Below are 19,408 nucleotides of genomic sequence, written 5' to 3' on the forward strand. Positions count from 1 at the left end.
TAGTTGAAAAGCTAGCTGTGTAAAGTGGTGCTTGGAATGAGACTTGCTTATCAGACAAATGCCATACACAATGGGTAGTTTCTGACTGCACCAATATCAATTCCTGTTGATTGATTTTTTTTTGGGGTGGGGGGTCTTCATTAAAACTTGTCTAAACTGCTGTCAGTCTAAGTCATCTGCTTTTACTGCACATTTAATCTGATTTTAACTATAAAGGAATAAAAATCAATGTTGGCTGTTGTGCAAAGTAAATGGGATCACTTTGGACTTCTAGTATTAGATTACTTACAGTGTGGAAACAGGCCCTTCGGCCCAACAAGTCCACACCGCCCCGCCGAAGCGCAACCCACCCATACTCCTACATCTACCCTTACCTAACACTACGGGCAATTTAGCATGGCCAATTCACCTGACCTGCACATCTTTGGACTGTGGTAGGAAACCGTAGCACCCGGAGGAAACCCACGCAGATACGGGGAGAATGTGCAAACTCCACACAGTCAGTCGCCTGAGGCGGGAATTGAACCCGGGTCTCTGGCGCTGTGAGGCAGCAGTGCTAACCACTGTGCCACCGTGCCGCAGCAGTATATGCCTCATGTTATGTTCCATTCTGTTGAAATCAATAGATCGAAGTATCACACATTACCAGTGTGTAACAAACAGCAAGTACAGTTTTGCCTGTTATATAATGGCCCAAGAAAAACTTCTACCCCATAAAATGTTATGAATAGTATGCCATAGCTGCATAACCTACTGGAGTTCCACTTCGGAAATCAAATCCTAACCGACTGACAAATTTGTCCGATTTAGCTTTGCATGTTGAAATGTAGTCGTTGCATCATGCCGTACCAGATCCTTTGTGTACACGAATAAAGAAAGTATTGTGCTTCAGTCAAAACTGTCACAGCATCGCCATGTCTCAAAATGCTTTTCAGCTCACGAACTACTTGTCAAGTAGTTACTATTGTAATGTGTGGAACACGGCAGCCAGTTTATCTAGGGTGAGATTCAACACACAGCAGTCAGATAAAGCTCAGAAAAGATTTACGAGGATGTTGCCAGGGTTGGAGAGTTTGAGCTTTAGGGAGAGGCTGAATAGGTTGGGGCTATTTTCCCTGGAGCATCGGAGGCTGAGGGGTGACTTTACAGAGGTTTATAAAATCATGAGGGCCGTGGATAGGATGAATAGATAAGGACTTTTTCCTGCAGTGGGGGAGTCCAGAACTGGAGGGCATAGGGTTAGGGTGAGAGGGGAAAGATTTAAAAGGGACCTAATAGGCAACTTCTTCACACAGAGGTGGTACGTGTGTGGAATGAGCTGCCAGAGGATGTGGTGGAGGCTGGTAGAATAACAACATTTAAAATGCACCTAGATGGGTATATGAATAGGAAGGGTTTAGAGGAATATGGGCCAAGTGCTGGTAAATGGGACTAGATTAGTTTAGGATATCTGGTCGGCATGGACAAGTTGGACCGAAGGGCCTGTTTCCGTGCTATACATCTCTTTGACTCTAATGATCAACCTATTTGTTTCTCTTGCCAGCTGAGTCGTAACTTGGCCACTCAATGTACAAATCTCTTACAATGCTGGCACTATTCAAATGCACACCTTTCTCTCTAACAGGTCATACTCCAGTACCTCTGCTGAAGATGCTATTAAGAAAGCAGAAGTACCTCCCACTCCGCCACCAAGACTTCCAAAGACTCACTCCAGAGCATCTTCTCTAGACCTCAATAAACTTTTCCAGCAAGGTAACCAAGGTAAGTCATCCTTCTATTGTATGTGATGAGTGAACTATGTTGTGGAAGTTCCTGTAGCTCTTTGTCCACATGTTTGCTTCAAGCAAAAAGAATAGCTCCTAACTCTTTGTATGAGACAAAAGGAGATTTTACTACATTTTTCATATAGTTTTACCCAAATGCACCTTTAACCTTTTTATGCTGCATGTTATAACAAATCGTCATGCATATTAGAATTTTGTGGTTTGTACCCAGAATTATGTTTAAATGCCCAACACAAACATATTGCATGTTGAAAATCTTGGAAATCTTTAAAGCCTTGCAAAAATGTCTGTCTTCCATCGCGTAGTTTTCAATTATATTTTGTCGTCTTACAGTATAACGTCCATAGAAGGTTGTACCTATAGCTCAACAGATGGTTAGATGAGTAGGGTCGGTCTTCATTGTGTAGATGAACTAGATCACATTGGTTTTGCTCCCACTTTAGCCCGAATTCTGCTAGGTCGCACTAATATTTCCAAACCTTGCCTGAACTAGTGCAAGGGGATTGAGGAATTCCAAGCACAAGGTATGTGTTGTGCAAATCAATCTGCCACATTGTGCTGAAATGGATTAGCCCAAAGCAGAAGTTCCTGGTCCCAGCTGTGATGCTGCTCTCAGGTAGGGAAATGACCAAAGCGTGACTATTGGCCACTTAAACCACTCGGTTAGAGAGGAAAGATTGGATTGAGTTCTCATTCTCAATTGACCTTCATTAGGACATTTCTGGGAGCTCAAGTATCTGGATGTTAGAAGGAAAATAGATTGGGATTGATGATTAACATTTACAATCCAGTGTATAATTTTGTACAAGACACCCACTGTGGCCTTGAAATGTGTTCCAACAGTAATTCAATACCTTAAATGTTCTTTGGGAGAATAAGAGGTTTTATTCCTTCGGCCCCCTGATACAAGAAATTTCGTGATGCAACCTGCATAATGAGTTCCTGATTGAACTGTATTGGGACTAGGCCAACAATACACTCTCTTCCAGCCATGGTCATAGCATTTAACCCAGAGTTGGCTAAACTGCTTTTTGAATTTCCTGGGAGACTGCACTCTACTACTTCTGTCTAGATTTTTCTTCTTTCTTGCTGAAAGTACTCTACCTTGCTCGGCTGCAATACCTTGTTAGTTTACTATTCAATTCTATGAGTAGCAATCGTGTACCACCACTCTCAGGCCCAGTCAGCATATTTTCTAATCACACTGTTAAGATGTTTTTCCCCCTCTCTGGAGCAGGTGGGACTTAAACCCAGGCTTCCTGTTTAGAGGTAGGGACTCTAGCACTATGTCATAAGTGTTCAAGAGGCCAGTCAATTGTAAGCTTAGCCACAAGGGTGGACAGGCTACCTGATTGGTAATCGCTTGGTAACCAGGAACAAAGATCCTTGCTCTCCTCTTCTGCTACATGAGGGGATCAACAATCTGTGGCCCTACAACCAAGATTCAGTGGTTAATACTGCTGCCTCACAGCACCAGGGTCCCAGGTTCGATTCCAGCCTTGGGCAACTGTCTGTCTGGAGTTTGCACATTCTCCCTGTGTCTGTGTGGGTTTTCACTGGGTGCTCCGGTTTCCTCCCACAGTCCAGAGATGTGCAGGTTAGGTGAATTGGCCATGCTAAATTGCCCATAGTGTTAGATGCATTAGTCAGAGGGAGATGGGTCTGGGCGGATTACCCTTCGGAGGGTCGGTGTGGTCTGGTTGGGCCGAAGGGCCTGTTTGCACACTGTAGGGAATCTAATCTAATCTAATCTAAACCACATACTTTGATGTGTTATTTGCAGATGCCAACCTTTTCAAGTAGGATCGCATTAACCTGAAAAAGAAAGGCTCTTCAGAAAATTAAGTCAAGGAACATAAACCTGTGTTTTTATTACAGGAATAAATGGTTATTATGCTGCATTTTATATGGCTTCAAATTATGTTTTTTTTATGAAAACAATCATACTCTAACTAAGCCTATTCGAGTGGTTATAACAACAATGATCTATGGCATGTTTATAAATAATGCCTTCTGGTTTTTGAAGAACAGGTTTTATGGTTGTGTCCACTATTGTTTCTAATGTCGATGAAAAGCTACATTATTTAGAAAAACACAATACCACAAGAATCAATAGTCAAAAAGTTGTCTTGATTCTTCATATCTTAAATTGAAGTTTGTTTTGAAGATTGGCTTTACTGCCAATTTATACTGAAGCGAAACATTTTTTAAAAAATTCAGATTTAGGTCTTTTTTTACTCTTGATATGAAAATTCAACACATATTTTCTTGATTATATATAGGAAATCAGGCATCTACCAGAGACACTTGACAATTTGCCAAGAGGTTGGTTTTGAAATGCAGAATTTTTTTTTTTGCTGCTCACAATTTGGGCAAATATTTTTAAAAAAGCTTTTCAGCTAAAGGCCCCTTTAAATACCGTTCCTGAACTGCCCTGTTAACTTGATACAGACCAGGAATCATATCGGAGTCTTTTGATTTCTATCACCTGGGTAATTGTTTTTCCCAAAATTATCATATCCAATATCCTCAGCCATATTTTTGTTGATGTGTCATTTTCATTTCTCCTTTGATGTTGATGAATGCTTTTTTCTAAAACAATATAATTGGCATTTTGAAAAAACATAGGGAAGAGGAATCTGAAGTTATAATCATGGCAACATTGTTACCATATGCTCTATTAAGCAATCACTCGCCCCTTATAAAGTGCTTTCACATTTTAATAGTAATTACCATTGATGTCTGATATCGTAAATACACCTACCACTTCACCTCATTCAAGTTGATACTTCCTACAAGTTGTTGCCTCAGTAAATTGATTTTTCTGATGTTAACAATCTAGCCCCCACAATGACCACAATTACTTGAAAAATACATGTTTTAAAAAAAAGCCAAGTTGTATTTCCCAGTCAAGGTTGCAAATAAAATGGATGAAGTACATGTAATATCATATCGCCAAGTTGTACCTTAAATTCCTTAACCTGGTATCCTTCTCCAGGCTTACAGTCCTCTGAGAATGCTACTTTTCTCTGACCTCTTCTGTGATGCTGATATTCTTCTCCCTATGCTTAGACATGTTGGGACTAGCTCCCAAACTTACAAATTCCTGCCAAACCACAGTTACCTTCTTCCCTCTCCAAATCTCTTTCCTTTCACAATCTGCTTTCAACTCATTACCTCAATTAAGGTTTTCAATCACCTTGCCTTAATGTCTTTATTTCTTGTTTTCGTGTCACTCTTTGACTGATTATGCTCTTAGGATAATACAATTACAGGTGCCATGTAAATACAAGTCATTGTAAACTATCATAATTGAAAGTGCATTAATAATGCTGCTAGTGGTGGATGCATTATTGTCAGTGACATAATTGCCATAGATGCTTAACCTTCAGTTAATGGAAGTGTCAGATTGCCCTTTTGTACTCTCAATATTAGAAATTTATTGCACAATTCATTAACTAGTATTTAATATTTTTTTTATTTTGTATTAGCAGTGAAGTCTGGTTTGTCACAGCCACCTCCTGCAGTCCCACCACGACCTCCAACAGTCAAGGTAAGACGCAGCATGCACTGCAACCACCAGAGTAGTCCATGTGTCAAATCTTTTGTTAGATGAGGGAGTACGTTTTTGCAAAGAGTAATCCAGAATAATTAAAGTGAAAATATGGTGATTAGAATTAGAATTGCAAAGCGAGTTCTTGCTACCTCTGACTGGAATGGAAAGGGATGTATTTGTTCAGCAGCCCCAGAGGAAGAGCTGTGTAGGCCGTGTGATGTTTGCACAGTGCGTTTTTCAGGATACAAAAGCAGATGTCACAGTTTAGCCAAGCAAAGACAAGCTGTTTTAAAGAGCTGCGAATGTGCCCTGGCACTATTTCATAGTTTACATCTTTGTTTTTAAAAACAGAGAATGAAGCATCACAGGAAAGGATAGCATGGTAAAGGACCCAAAGAGTAAAGCTGACTGTGTACAGTGTTTGGATTCATTGCTTATATTGCTGCCTCTGTGATGCAGTGATCCCGGGAGCACTCGGAGCATCACCACGTACTGTTGTCCCGTGACTTTGCCTGATTTGCTGCTTCAGGGAGGTGGTGAATTCACAGCTGTCAAAATCCTCATGTTAGGGAGAGAACATCAGGATGGATGTCCTGGGATTGTTTCTGCACATCCCTGGCCGTCAGGCCCCAAGCAGACTAACTGTCATCCTCTTGAGTAGTCAAAGAGATCAAGAGGCTATGCTCAGAGAGAAAGTGTACAAACTCACGCAATATTTATTTTTGTAGCAAAGCTGAGGTGAGATTATCATTATGTCTCAATTCACTCCAAGATAAGTTGATGCCAGAATAAGTGCATAGGGAATTAGGCACAGAATCATTTAAAATTCAGAATAACTTTACCTTGACTCTCATGCCTACTGTTTTCTTAGGTTTTTCCCAATCCGTAGATAGCTATTTCCATTTCTGCTGTGGAATAGGCTGTCACAAGTTGTCTGACAACATTATACTTAACTGTGACAGCCAACCTCAAATTACCTGCTAGAATTAATTGAGGTCTTAAGTATAAATAGGCACTGAGATTTACAACCCAGTGCTAATATTACTGACTTCAGAAGGAGGACAGGGAGAAAATTTGCAGAGATAAAATCTCTAGCCCTGGAAGACTCTTGATTGCAGTTAGAACATTTTCCTGTCGTGTTTTACAGATTGCTCCCTTCCCTAACAAAGCCGAGACCAGTAATGTTATTGCTGAACAGCTGGAGAAAGTTCAACAGCCAAATTTTGCAGATTTCAGCAAGTTTAGTGAGCAGGTAAGAACAATCTAATGAATCATTCCTGTTTTTCAGATAAATTCTATCTATCGTGTTACTATGGTGGGGGTGCTGGGGAGGTGGAGGGGTTTGTGGGGATAGGAAGATGTGTAACTGCAGGATAGGCCAGAAAGAAGACTGAACAAAAGCTGAAGTCTTTACTTTGTTTAGTGTTATCTCCTCTGAATCAGAAGACCTTAAGCTGGAGACTTGAGCCCAGTGAATAGACCATCAGAGATATTCTGTCTTTTAGGCGAAACGTTAAATCAAGGGCCCATCCAGTATGTTAATAGATGTTGAAGATCCACAGTATATGTTAGAAAGAAGAGTGAGTTGTCCTACCTGTTCTAGCCAAAGATTATGGCTTGGTTTACATCACTAAACAAACTATGGTAATTTCTCTCTCTGCTGTCTATGAGGCTAATTCATGTGAATCTTATAAAATGTTTTATATATGAATATAGAAAACAGGAGGAGAAGAAGGCCATTCAGCTCTTCAAGCCTATTTCACTATTCAATACGATCTGTTGATGCTACATTCCCATTCAGCCTGATAACCTTTACCAGAGAAGAGTCTACCCACCACCACCTTTGTTAAAAAAAAAACGTTCCTATGATCGAGCAGTGTCTGTAATCCAGAAGTGGCTGTGAAGGGTGCTTTGGAGCACCCCAATGATGTGAGTGGTTGTATAGAAATGAAACTTTCCTCTTCAGGCCGAAGATCAGTAACTCTAATGACAGTCTAGAGACAACCTATGACTACTGACTGTAATGCCTTTGCAAGTTTTATTGCCTTCAGGTTGACTTAAATTACTCATTTTGCATGTGAACCTAGTGCTTTAACATAACTACTCCAGCAGTGTGCAAATGGGGTTTCAGAAGTTACTAACATCTCAATTGTACAAGCTTTGAATGAAATTATTCTCATTCAGACTGAATCTACAAAAGATTTAGGAGTTTTATTATCGTGTTGACGTGAAAAATCGGCGGACTTGATCATTTTATATTTCCTCTTCGAAATCTTTCCCTTCCCATGGCACTGTGAACTCAGCTCATTAGAGACATGTGACAGCAGCGTGGAGATGACTGTATCTCCAACCCCATTACAGACTCTTCTAGTCACCGCTTAGCTCCCTGTCTTTCAACATCATATTCAGAGTTATTGAGAGACAGTTCAAGATTCAATGGTGAGTTTTTCTCTCTCTCTCTCTCTCTCTCTCTCTCTCTCTCTCTCTCTCTCTCTCTCTCTCTCACTCCCTCTCCCACACACACTCAACTTTCATGCTGTTATCACACAACATAGTGAAAGCATTTTGGTTGAAGTTACTGAAGTAGATATCATTTTCGTTCACTCAATTTTTTTTGTCCATCTCAGACCCAACTTCTGGTTAAATCTGACTTTAGTAAATCAACCAGTTTTAATGTGCAATATCAGTTCGTGTTTGATGTGAATGCCACTTCTGACTGAGCTTTAAAGAAAGATCGGTTTAGACGTGGTCCTGTGCGGTTCTGACCTGCTCATTACTATTTTTTTTCTGGTCCCTTTGCATCTTCTGAAGGCCCTCAGCCATGAGACAGGGAAGCTTTGGACTCCTCACTGAAGGTTCCGTTTATGTGTGAAGTTAGATGGTGGGTGCTACAAATCCTGGTGACTGAGGAAGGTTTAATCAGAGCTGGGCTTGATCCTCCTCCTGCTATCCACAGTCGGGTACCTGTGGTCAGTCTTGCCTCACTAATCTTGTCCTAATTCTAGTTATAGTCTCCATACCCCTGTCCAGGTCGATGATCAGCCAATCAGAACAAGCTCTACACCAAACCAAGCACCTTCCTGATGAGTTGGTTATTGACTAAACTATTAAGCCACCCTTGCCCACAGTTGCATATGGATTGCAAATCCACGAACATTTGCTGTTTTCTTAAACTTTGCCCAACTCTTCATGTCAGGGTCTAAGACTAGGAGGCCTCAGCTGACGATTCCAGATGTTAGGGCATTAGTCAAACCTAATTCTTTGTCATTCTCTCACTCTAGCTCTCCACCCTCCCCCTCTCACTCCACTGGACTTAACAGCAGGAGTAAGACAACTCCTTTCAAGGCACCTCTGTATGGTACATTTTAGCAGGCATGAACCTTGCACACTGTATGATTTCATGTCAGCAGAAATGACTGGAGCAGAACCTTTTCTACCCTGCACACTAGTATCAGTCTTGAGAACAGAGTTTAGATAGATTCCTGTAAACAGGATAAGAGAAAGACATAGGATGAAAGGTTTCAGTTTGTTTACATTGTGCAAAATATAGGTGTACATGATAGTGAGTTTGATGGTTTTCTGGACATAATCAGTTGGAGTTCTGTTTTGCCAAGACTACTGGGGTCTCAGGGGTCATTTAAATCAATGTGTAGTCCACCTACATACGTGGTCTCCTGTAAGAGATAACCAGTAAAGTCGCTATAGTCCCAGAGGACCCTGGGGCTGTTCTCACATTGGAGAGACGACTGGTGGTGCTTTAACCTGAGGGCCCCCCACCCCTCAGGTAAGGTTGAGAAGGTAGGACCTTTATGGTCACCTCAGCTGGTTGGGGGATGGGCTTGATTAGCTGCCATTGCTGGAATGGCTAGCTTAATGATGCTGAGCAATGTCAACAGCACAGGAGATTAATAACAACAATGTCATTGTCTTTGCCGTATCAGATAGATTAGCACCAATCATTGAAGTCCTGCAGTGATCCCATCTACCTCAAATGCAATATCTAGCTATCTCTTGAATACATTCAATGTTTTGACATCAATGACTTCCTGTGGTAATGAAATTCCACAGGTTAACTGCTCTTGGGGTAAAGAAATGTCTCCTTATCTCTGCCCTAAATGGTCCACCCCCAATCCTCAGATTATGAGTCCTGGTTCTAGACACACCCGCCATCAGGAGTATCCGCCTTGCATCTATCTTGTCTAGTGCTGTTGGAATTTTATAAATCTCTGAGATACCCCCTCACATGTCTGAACCCCAGCGAAAACACCCAGGTCACACTGCACACACCCCTCCCAATCTATTGCCATTCAGTTGGTAATTGGCCACCTTGTTTTTGCTTCCAAAGTGAATAACCTTGCATCTATCCAAATTATACTGCATCTGCCATTGCATTGCCCACTCACCCAACCTGTCCACATCATGCTGAAGGATCTCTGCATCCTTGTCACAGTTCACCCTCCCATCCAACTTGGTATCATCTACAAACTTTGAGATGTTACATTTTGTTCCCTCTCCCAAATCATTAATGTATATTGTGAACAGCTGGGGTCCTAGCACCGATCCCTGTGGCACCCCACTAGTTACTGGTTGCCAATTTGAAAAGGACCCATCAATGCTTCCTCCCTGCCAACCAGTTTTCTGTCCCTCTCAATATGCACCCCCCCCATCCCATGTGCTTTAATCTTGCACAATGGAATTGTTTGCATCAACGAGATTTCAATACAGGATGAGGAAAAACATTTTGGCAAATTTGTTAATGTACTGTTTAGAAATGGCTTGCGGTTGATTAAACAATCAATTTACTGAATCTCTCATGATCAGTTGGGACTGTGCTTTCAGGAATATTGAAATGAAGATGGAGCAGCAACAAAAAGAACACTGTTCCAGTTCCGTACTTTCTCTTCAATTTAAATGATGAACTGCTAGAATCTGCAATTTATGCATGAAGGTGACTTGTCACTTAATTAGGATATCTCCGTGCTCTTCTATCTTAATAAATTGTGAATAGCCTGTTGCCAAATTTGGAGAAACAATAGAACACTGGGCCCTTGAAGCATTTTCAGTGGAGTGATACCTGTGCATTGGGATGACTTGATGTATTTAAGAAATAGAAGCAGAATTTACAGGAATGATCCTTCTAAGTGGACAGTGGCCAGCATTTAAATGACCTCATCTATCCAACCTCTGAGCGAAGGCAAGATTCATTTTTCTGTGAGAAAGCCATTTCTTCTAAAAGTTAAGCAGGGGAATTTGTTAAAGCTCTGTGGATTATTCTTTCTCATCAATGACTTATCACATCTTCCCAAGCCAGTAAGAGGGTTGAACATCCACTCTGCAGATGAGTAGAATTTTTTAAATTGAATTTACAGGTGTCTGAAACTGTCGTGAAGGACGACTACTTTCATTTTGACAGGATCCTTCTGCATTTCAAAAGGTGTCACTTTCTCTTGATGTCAGTGGTGAATCAAAGAAATTAAGCCAGCGTTAGATGGTTAATTTTAATCGGCAAGGGCACAATAAGCCGAAGGGCCTTTTTCTGTGCCGTGGATCTCTGTGCCATAGTGCTGTGTGGGGCAGCTGTTACTCAGAGATAAGAGGAAGTCTTAGGAAGATTGGAAAAATTCAGTTTGTCACATTGAAGACCTTTACAGGAGACAAAGAAGTAACGATGCAACAAGGAAGATTTAGAAGCTTTCAGTACCAAGAGTGTGCAATCTCCCAGAAATTCCTGAATATGGGTTGGAATAATTGGCAAATGCATCAATAGATTGAGTTGGGTGAGGAGTGGAGGAGGAGCTAATGGAGAATTCGATTTAGGGAGTTCATTATGGAAAAGGTGTTAATCCTTTTTTTTTAATTCTTTCATGGGATATTGGTGCCCTTGGCAAAGATAACATTGTTACCCATCCTGAATTGAACTTGAAGATCTAATAAGGTCTGTTTGTTGTGATTGCACTTGGTGTTGTTTGCATGGGAATGCAGAATTTGTTGAAGGCAAATTTCACTTGCAAATTTGACTTTATTGAGTTAGCTCTGAAATCGCATTCCCATTTCATCGTAGGCCTATTAATACCTAAAATCCAAGAACTGTCTATTCATCATCAAAGTCTTTTTTTCTGTAAAATTCACTCATTGATGTTTGAAATCAATTCTTATTTATATTGTATATATTACAGTAAGTGCTCCTCCATTTCATGCCTAAAGTGTATTTGTTTCCCTGCACAGTGGGAATACAGCTTTCAAAGGCAATACTAAGGATATCTTTGAACTGGTGGTAGACCTGCCTGGGATGGGAGCTATTTGGAAATTGTCTGCAAGGGCAATGGAACAGGAACCCGAACAACATTTAAAGAATTTAAATAAATACTTGAATCACCAATCGCATACAAGGTTATGGATCACATGCTTGGGAATATAGGTATATAGGTGCTTGATGACCAGTAAGAACGCAACAGACCGAAGGCTCTCTTTTCATTCTATAAAACCCTCACCTGATAAACTGTTCACATGGAGGATTTCCATTTCAAATTACATTACAATTTAATGCCAATTTTAGATTTTAATTATGAATCATCACACAAGAGAAACTTTGATCCCTGCAACAAATTCTAATCCGTGGACACTCTACATTTCTTTTTGTTGTGCACAGGTGATTTGTGCAAGTGTGCGGGCCCCTTACATTTAACATACATGAGATTTAAAACACATGAGACTTAAAGGTGTCAACTTTAATGTGGCCTGAGTGGGAAATTTTGGGTTACCACACAGCTAATATTGTTCCTAATGACTCATTAGTCGGACATTTTTCCAGAGTCGAGTCTCTTGAACCTTTTTTTTTAAAGGTAATAGATGTTTATGATTTTTAAAAGTTGAAGCATGATAGAAGTCAGCTCCAACTAGCTGGGGTCTAGCTTCTGTTCAGACAGCTTAGTTGGCTGGGCAGCGTGACCATCAGTCTCCTCTTGGGATACATGAGACCTTGCTAAATGGCTGAAGGCCTTTACTGGTTTCACTGTAGGTTGGCATACCTCAGGCATCCTAACAGCTCCAACCAGTGCAGCACCTCAGTTCTCGAAAGAGAGAGGAACAGGAGTGCTTCATCCTCACCCCAATTCGACGAACTCCAGTTACCTGTCCCTTCCTCCACCTCAGGTCAGTTTAAAGATTTGACATACCTAGGATGTGCGGCTTATTCTTCACTGTCCCCTACCCAACTGCCAAGTCTGCCAAAGAGATGGACTTCCAGGCAACGAACTCACGTGGACTCGTGTTAGAATGCCACCACTTGCTGAAAAATCTGGCCTTAACAGGTCCTCTATATGTGACCAGCACCTTCTCTTGACCTCACCCCAGGGCACGTCAGAAGGTCAACATTTCCCCTCCCATCGTGTTCGTGCATTGTCTCACTGCTGACCTTCTACACAGACTCTGTGACCTCAAAGATTTTTGACTCCCCCTGACAAGTAACAAAGAGAATTGATTAGGGCAGAGCAGTATATGTGACCTACATGGACTTCAGTAATGTTTTTTGACAAGGCTCCCCATGGGAGACTGGTTAGCAAGGTTAGATCTCATGGAATATAGGGAGAACTAGCCATCTGGATACAGAACTGGCTTGAAGGTAGAAGGCAGAGGGTAGTGGTGGAGGGTTGCTTTTCAGACTGGAGGCCTCCGACCAGTGATGTATCAGAAGGATTGGTGTTAGATCCGCTACTTTTCATCATTTATAAAAATGATTTAGATGTGAATGTAGGAGGTAGAATTAATAAGTTTGCAGATGACACTATTTCAGAGGACCCTGTTTGGTATGTTTTCCTTTATTGGTCAGAATATTGGGAGGTCATGGTCCGGCTGTGCAGGACATTGGTTCAGCCATTTCTGGAATATTATTTGTAATTCTGGTCTCCTTCCTATCAGAAGGATGTTGTGAAAATTGAAAGGGTTCAGAAAAGATTTACAAGGATGTTGCCAGGATTAGAGGATTTGAGCTACAGGGAGAGGCAAATAGGCTGAGATTGATTTCCCTGGAGTGTCATAAAAGGTTTATGAAAGGTTTATAAAAGATAACTAGCTAAGGTCTTTTCCCTGGAGTGGTGGAGTCTAGAACTAGAGGGCATGGGTTTAGGGTGAGAGGGTAAAAGATATACAAGAGACTGAAGGGGCACCTTTTTCACACAGAGGGTGGTGCGTGTATGGAATGAGCGGCCAGAGGCTGGTACAGTTACAGCATTTAAAAGGCAATTGGATGAGTATATGAATAGGAGGGGTTTGGAGGGATATGGGCCAAGTACTGGCATATGGAAGTAGATTGGGTTGGGATATCTGGTCGGCATGGATGAATTGGACTGAAGGGTCTGTTTCCGTGCTGTACATCTCTATGACTCTGAGTCTAAATTACTTTAATTGTGATAACCTATGTAGAGCTATATATCCAAAACCAACTGGGATATAAGGTATTTTAAAATCTAATTCTTCAACTCAAAAAAAGAACAGTTTTATTCAGAAATTGCCCACAGGGCACTTGCATTTGAATTAAGCAGCAAACCTCTTCCCCTGATATGTGCCCATGACACAGTGCCTGTTCCTAGCTATCCAAACAAAAAAAATGCTGGCCATTTTGCGAGTGAATCTGCTCTTTAACACCATTTAAAGAGGGACATGGGAATAGAAGCAGGTCATTTAGCCCCATGAGCCACATCCACCATTTAGTTATGGCTGGTCTGTGTCTTAACTCCATTTATCTGTCTTGGTTCAGTAATCCTTCATACTCTGATCTCATAAAAATCAATCCCCCTCTGGTTGAAATTTTCAATTGATCCAGCCTTGGCCATATGCTGGGATAAGAGTTCCAGCCTCCCACAATCCCGTGTGTGAAGATGGACTTCCTGACATCACCTCTGAAGGGCCTAGCTCTGATTTTAAGATCATTTCTCTCGTTCTAGATTCCCCCCCTCACCAAACAGAATAGTTTCTCTTTATTTATCTTGTCAAATCAATTAATCATCTAAAACATCTCAATTATATCAATATTTAATCTTCTTTACTTTGGGGAATAACAGCCTAATCTATTCAATCTGCCTGACAATTTCACCTTTTTTCACCCTTCTATATGATGCTGCATTGCTTGTTTGACACCAGAATGAATAGACAGAATAATTGGTATTCTGTGGACAAAGATGTGTTGCAATCACAACAAGTGTTGTTTATATTGATGCAATGTTCCATTTGAACATTACATCGTTACATTGAGCACTTTTGCTTTGCACATAGAGTATTCTGTGCACCCGTTAATAAGTAGTTCAAAATGGCTTTGAGTGGGAAGGCAATGGTCCAGTGGCCATTAGTGTTAGAACTGTGAATCCAAAAACCTCGGGGACCTGGGTTTGAATCAGATGGTGTAATTTGAATTCAATAAAATTAGCTGTCTCATGATAGCCAACAAGCAGTTGTCAATTGCCAGGGAAAATCCATCTGGGTCACTAATGACCTTTAGGGAAGGAAACTGTTGACTTGGTCTGTTCTGTATGTGACCCCAAGCCCTCAACCATATAGTTGATGCTTCACTGTAACTGGGGATGGACAATAAATGCAAGTCGGGTCAATGACATTACATCCACGTCATTTGAATGAATTTTTTTAAAAAAAGACCCCAGCCATTCCCTTGCTATTCTTTACTGCCTGAAGACGGCTCATGTTCATTTTAAGCCAAATGTCTGTAGACCTCAGATTAGCCACTAAACAAAGTGACAGACTGTAAGATGAGCGTTGCAGGGTACATGTCATTGATTGCAGGACACTGTGGCAACTGGAGTGTGCATTCAAGTCCTTTCTAATTCTCCTTTTAGTGTCTACCCTAAATAACATGCAATGTGCATCACAATTTCAGTGACAAACGATTACTGGGAACCTGACCAATCCCAGCCATGCTCTACTCTTCAATCTTAATCAGAATAATTGCCTGATTGAATACTGTCCACAGTTGGATAGCACACCATGAGGTGAATTTTACCAAAAATAAGCAAAGTGTAAATTTTGATGAACTTCATGGAGATTTTCTTTCTGTGGGCTCTAGCAAATTACCATGGAATCACAGAATCCTTGCAGTGTGTAAGCAGCCCATTCGGCCCATGGAGTCCACACCAATCCTCCGAAGAACATCCCACCCAGACACCCCCATCCCGTCCCTGTAACCCTACTTTTTTTTTAGATTACTTGCAGTGTGGAAACAGGCCCTTCGGCCCAACAAGTCCACACCGACCCGCCGAAGCGCAACCCACCCAGACCCATTCCCCTACATTTATCCCTTCACCTAACACTACGGGCAATTTAGCATGGCCAATTCACCTAACCTGCACATTCACCTGGAACACCCAGAGGAAACCCAAGCAGACACAGGGAGAATGTGCAAACTCCACACAGAGAGTTGCCTGAGGCGGGATTTGAACCCGGGTCTCTGGCGCTGTGAGGCAGCAGTGCTAACCATTGTGCCACTGTGCCACCCATAGCTTATGGCTAACCCACCTACCCTGCATATTTCTGCACACTATGGGCAATTTAGCATGCCCATTTTTGGACTGCAAGAGGAAACCAGAGCACCCAGAGGAAACCCGGACAGACACTGGGAGAATGTGCAAACTCCACACAGACAGTCTCCCAAGGCTGGAATCAAACTGAGCCCCTGAGCTGCCATATTCCATGCTATTATCCACAGTTTGCCTCAGTTTCTGTGCACCTGATCTCTGTGGTCCTCCTCTCTCAATATCGATGGCTGATGTGCCCATCAGAGCCAGCACCTCCCAGGATTGAAGACATTGGTGCCATTTTAAAAGCGAGTCAAGTGTTGGCATCCACTGGGTCAGGTTGGAACCAAAAGAACTGTTTCCAAGGGCACATCAATGGCACGAGTGACACTACAAATACAAGTTCACATTTGTAACTATATTCTTATTTTACATCACCTGTCTGGTTGACTGTTATTGTAACAGGAGCTATAAGAACCACACTACTCAGTTTACCCATCCTTAACGCTGTCCCACTCTGAAAACTGTCTAAGGGAGTGTAACTCATTCCCCAAGACAGAGTTCAGTGTAACATCTTCCCATTAGGGTCAATGTGGGAGTCGCAGTTGAAAATGTTCAACAGGAGCAAACCAAGAAAAAGAAACAAAGAAAAACTACATTAGCTTCTGGGAACAAAAGGGGCTGCAGACTGCCTTTCCCACAGTTACACATCTGCGGTCAGTGAATGCTCTCTCCCTGCTCCCAGCTCTCCTCTGTTGCAAGCTGAAATATCACCTGGCTTGTTGCAATTGCTGTACTGCTCTGCTGTACTGGATGTGATGGTTCTCCCACTCAATGTCCTGCTGCTCCTCCTCACTCTCCCAGTTCATCAACGTTCCAGCTTTGCCCGCTTTCCTTGTGCAGGCAGAGTATGCTGGGATTGTGCAACACAATCTGTCTGGACTGTACTACCAGCCACCCCCCTCCCCTGGACTGATCCAAACTTCAAAGCCTCCTCTACAGGCGGCATGCTGTCTGCTGCACTGTGGGCCTGGTTGAAGAATAGGCTGCATTGGCTGTATGGTAAAAACAAGGACTGCAGATGCTGGAAACCAGAGTCTAGATTAGAGTGGTGCTGGAAAAGCACAGCAGATCAGGCAGCATCCGAGGAGCAGGAAAATAGACGTTTCGGGCCAGAGTGATCAGCCATGGTCAGAGTGTGGCGCTCATCACTCAGTAACCATCCTTGTAAGACATCCAACTGTTGAAACAGGAACATAGGAGTTCTCAAGGATAAAGGCACCATGGCAGCTTCCAGGCTCCCTGGAGCAGAGGTTTAGCCTGTGGTACTGATGACCATGGATGACTTGTATGTTGATGGAATGGAACCCTTTTCTGGCTGCACTATCAGCAGTGTTATGCTATGGCACACTCTATGTGCGTTGAGGCTCTTGCACCTTTGACTAAGGGGTGGGGTGTGGAGCAAAGCCCACTGCCTGAGCTGCAGAACTGCCCTTTGTCATGGTGTGATCTGGCATCAATTGCATCGATAGCAGTCGTGACGCATTTGTGGGCTGAAGGTCGAGAGGTGTTCACATGGGTCCCCAGTAGCTGCATGGAAGCAGCCAGTTCCATGAATTATTGCAACTCTCACCCTGACGACCACTGGTTTAGGATGGTCACCCCACTGCCCCCTTCAGGTCCCACTGCCACTGATGACACAGTTCTGTGATCATGTCCTGAGACTGAGGATGTCTGTGTGGTGGCACTGTACCTCGCGCAATGGGAGGGAATAGCAATACTGACCACCTGTAGCTCCTCTGCATCCTGAGCAGACTGTCAATTCTTGTGGAGGCTGTTGACCATCCGCTGGAGGTTGTTGCCAGACCTGGGCTGACACGTTTGTTCATTCTCCATTTCTCTGCCCCTCTGCCCTCAGTGGTAGCAACACTGGCTGGATCCAAGGGCACAGTTCTGATGAGCCTGTGTCGGAACCATCTGAAACCGAAGAGGTTGTTATTAATGTGAGCAGTCAGTGTTCCCCTCACCTCGACACAGCCCCTTGACATAGGGACCTTATTCTGATGAATGCAGCACGAGCCAATCCAAGCAAACCCAGCAGGAGAATATAAGGATTATAATACCAGTGTGGTAGGTATTATCGCTAGACCATTAATCCAGAGAGCCAGGTGATGTTCTGGGGATCCAGGCCCCCAGGCCGAGGCCTACCAAGGCCGAGCAACCTGTGCTGAGCCTCCATGTTTCTTTATTCCTTGCACTCCTCATCAACCTCATCAGTATGGAGCATCCAACTTATTTACGTATCCATCTCCCAACATTACCTAACTCCCAACCCCTCATCCTGCCGCTGTTTTTGAAAACCACTGTGCTGCTCCATCTCCTTCCATCCCATCCCGATAAAAGGAGAATGTTTGTGACCATCAATTACAGCATTCCCCCCCCCCCCCCCCGAAAAAAACCCACTTAAGCTTTCATTGAGCAGACCTCCAAATCTGACTCTGACCCATTCACCTGTCTCTGATAGAAAACTCCAACCAAAGTGACCAGGCCCCTAATGTAGGGTGAGTATATACACAGGACCTACAGGACTGATTGTGTTCCACCCCTGGACAACAGTGATCTGGAAGGCCTGACACTGACTTACTGACTCCAGCTGCTGACTGACCGAGTTCAGGTCCCTCGGCTGATATGAGATGCTGCCCTTGACTGAGTGTGTCAGTACCTTCTCACTAAAGGCTGCCTCTGCTCAACCTGCCTGAGAATGGCTTCCCTATAGTCTGCCAGGCATGGCCATTTGACTGCAGCCTGTACAGTGTATTGCAGTGTAAGCTGCTGGCGCATGCTGTTGGTGTGACATTGCCATGGCACTGTGCCACACAGCAACATGCTCACCCCCTTTGACTGATCACTGCTGACAACCTGCTGGGCTTTGTGTCCGTGCTAAACAGCAAGGTAAACTAGAGGAGCGGTGAATATTTAATATTAGGGAAGAAGCCGCAAAGTGCAAATAGGCACGGCAGAGGTGCAGCGAACATTGCAGTCAGCTCGAAGTGAGTGAGTGCTAGGAGACCAAGCAGGAGCCCTGAGCAACACCCCCATCCTGTGACTGTGGAGTTGGGATCCTGTACCTGCATACAGACTTTCCTGGCAGCTGCACTACAGTCAACGTCCCGATCAGCTCAATACTGCAGCATTTTAGTGGAGATCTGAGCCAGAGGTTTTTTTTATATATATTTCAAAAATCTGGTTTATTCATTAAAAATGTCTTTGTATGTGGATATTGTCACAAGTGCAGTTTGGTTTTGTACAGTAGCATATCAAATAAACAAAGAAACATTTGAGTTTGACTCTATCCCAGCAAAACAAAGGCATCTATTACACGTACAAGACGATAGTTGAATGGATTGAAGCAGTAAGAGAGTCCGATAATTGAACAGGCCACCAATTAACTTCAGCAGGAACACCTCAGGCAATGGTCTTTCCCCACAGTGCCTTGGCAGCCAGAGATGTGTCATGATGTGGTGAGGCTGGGGGTATGTGTCCGATGC

General features: G+C 42.8%; 1 protein-coding gene across 6 annotated transcripts in view; it reads left to right on the forward strand.

Moving 5' to 3' along the window:
- Positions 1 to 19,408, forward strand: part of reps2 (RALBP1 associated Eps domain containing 2) — a 213,418-nt gene that overhangs the window by 170,914 nt on the left and 23,096 nt on the right. For 5 of the 6 annotated variants that reach the window (XR_015758764.1, XM_087992410.1, XM_087992406.1 and 2 more), the window contains 3 exons: positions 1,625 to 1,761; positions 5,276 to 5,337; positions 6,488 to 6,592. Coding sequence is in view for 5 of the 6 variants with exons in the window: in XM_087992410.1 (XP_087848536.1) it covers positions 1,625 to 1,761; positions 5,276 to 5,337; positions 6,488 to 6,592 (304 nt within the window). In the remaining variant the exon portion in view is untranslated. The remainder of the gene's footprint in view (positions 1 to 1,624; positions 1,762 to 5,275; positions 5,338 to 6,487; positions 6,593 to 19,408) is intronic. The other variant, XM_087992409.1, reaches the window with a different exon arrangement.

This window comes from Chiloscyllium plagiosum, unplaced genomic scaffold (genome assembly GCF_037043375.1).
Source record: "Chiloscyllium plagiosum isolate Xiang-an unplaced genomic scaffold, Cpla_swu_hap1 HiC_scaffold_12, whole genome shotgun sequence".
Lineage (NCBI taxonomy): Eukaryota > Metazoa > Chordata > Chondrichthyes > Orectolobiformes > Hemiscylliidae > Chiloscyllium > Chiloscyllium plagiosum.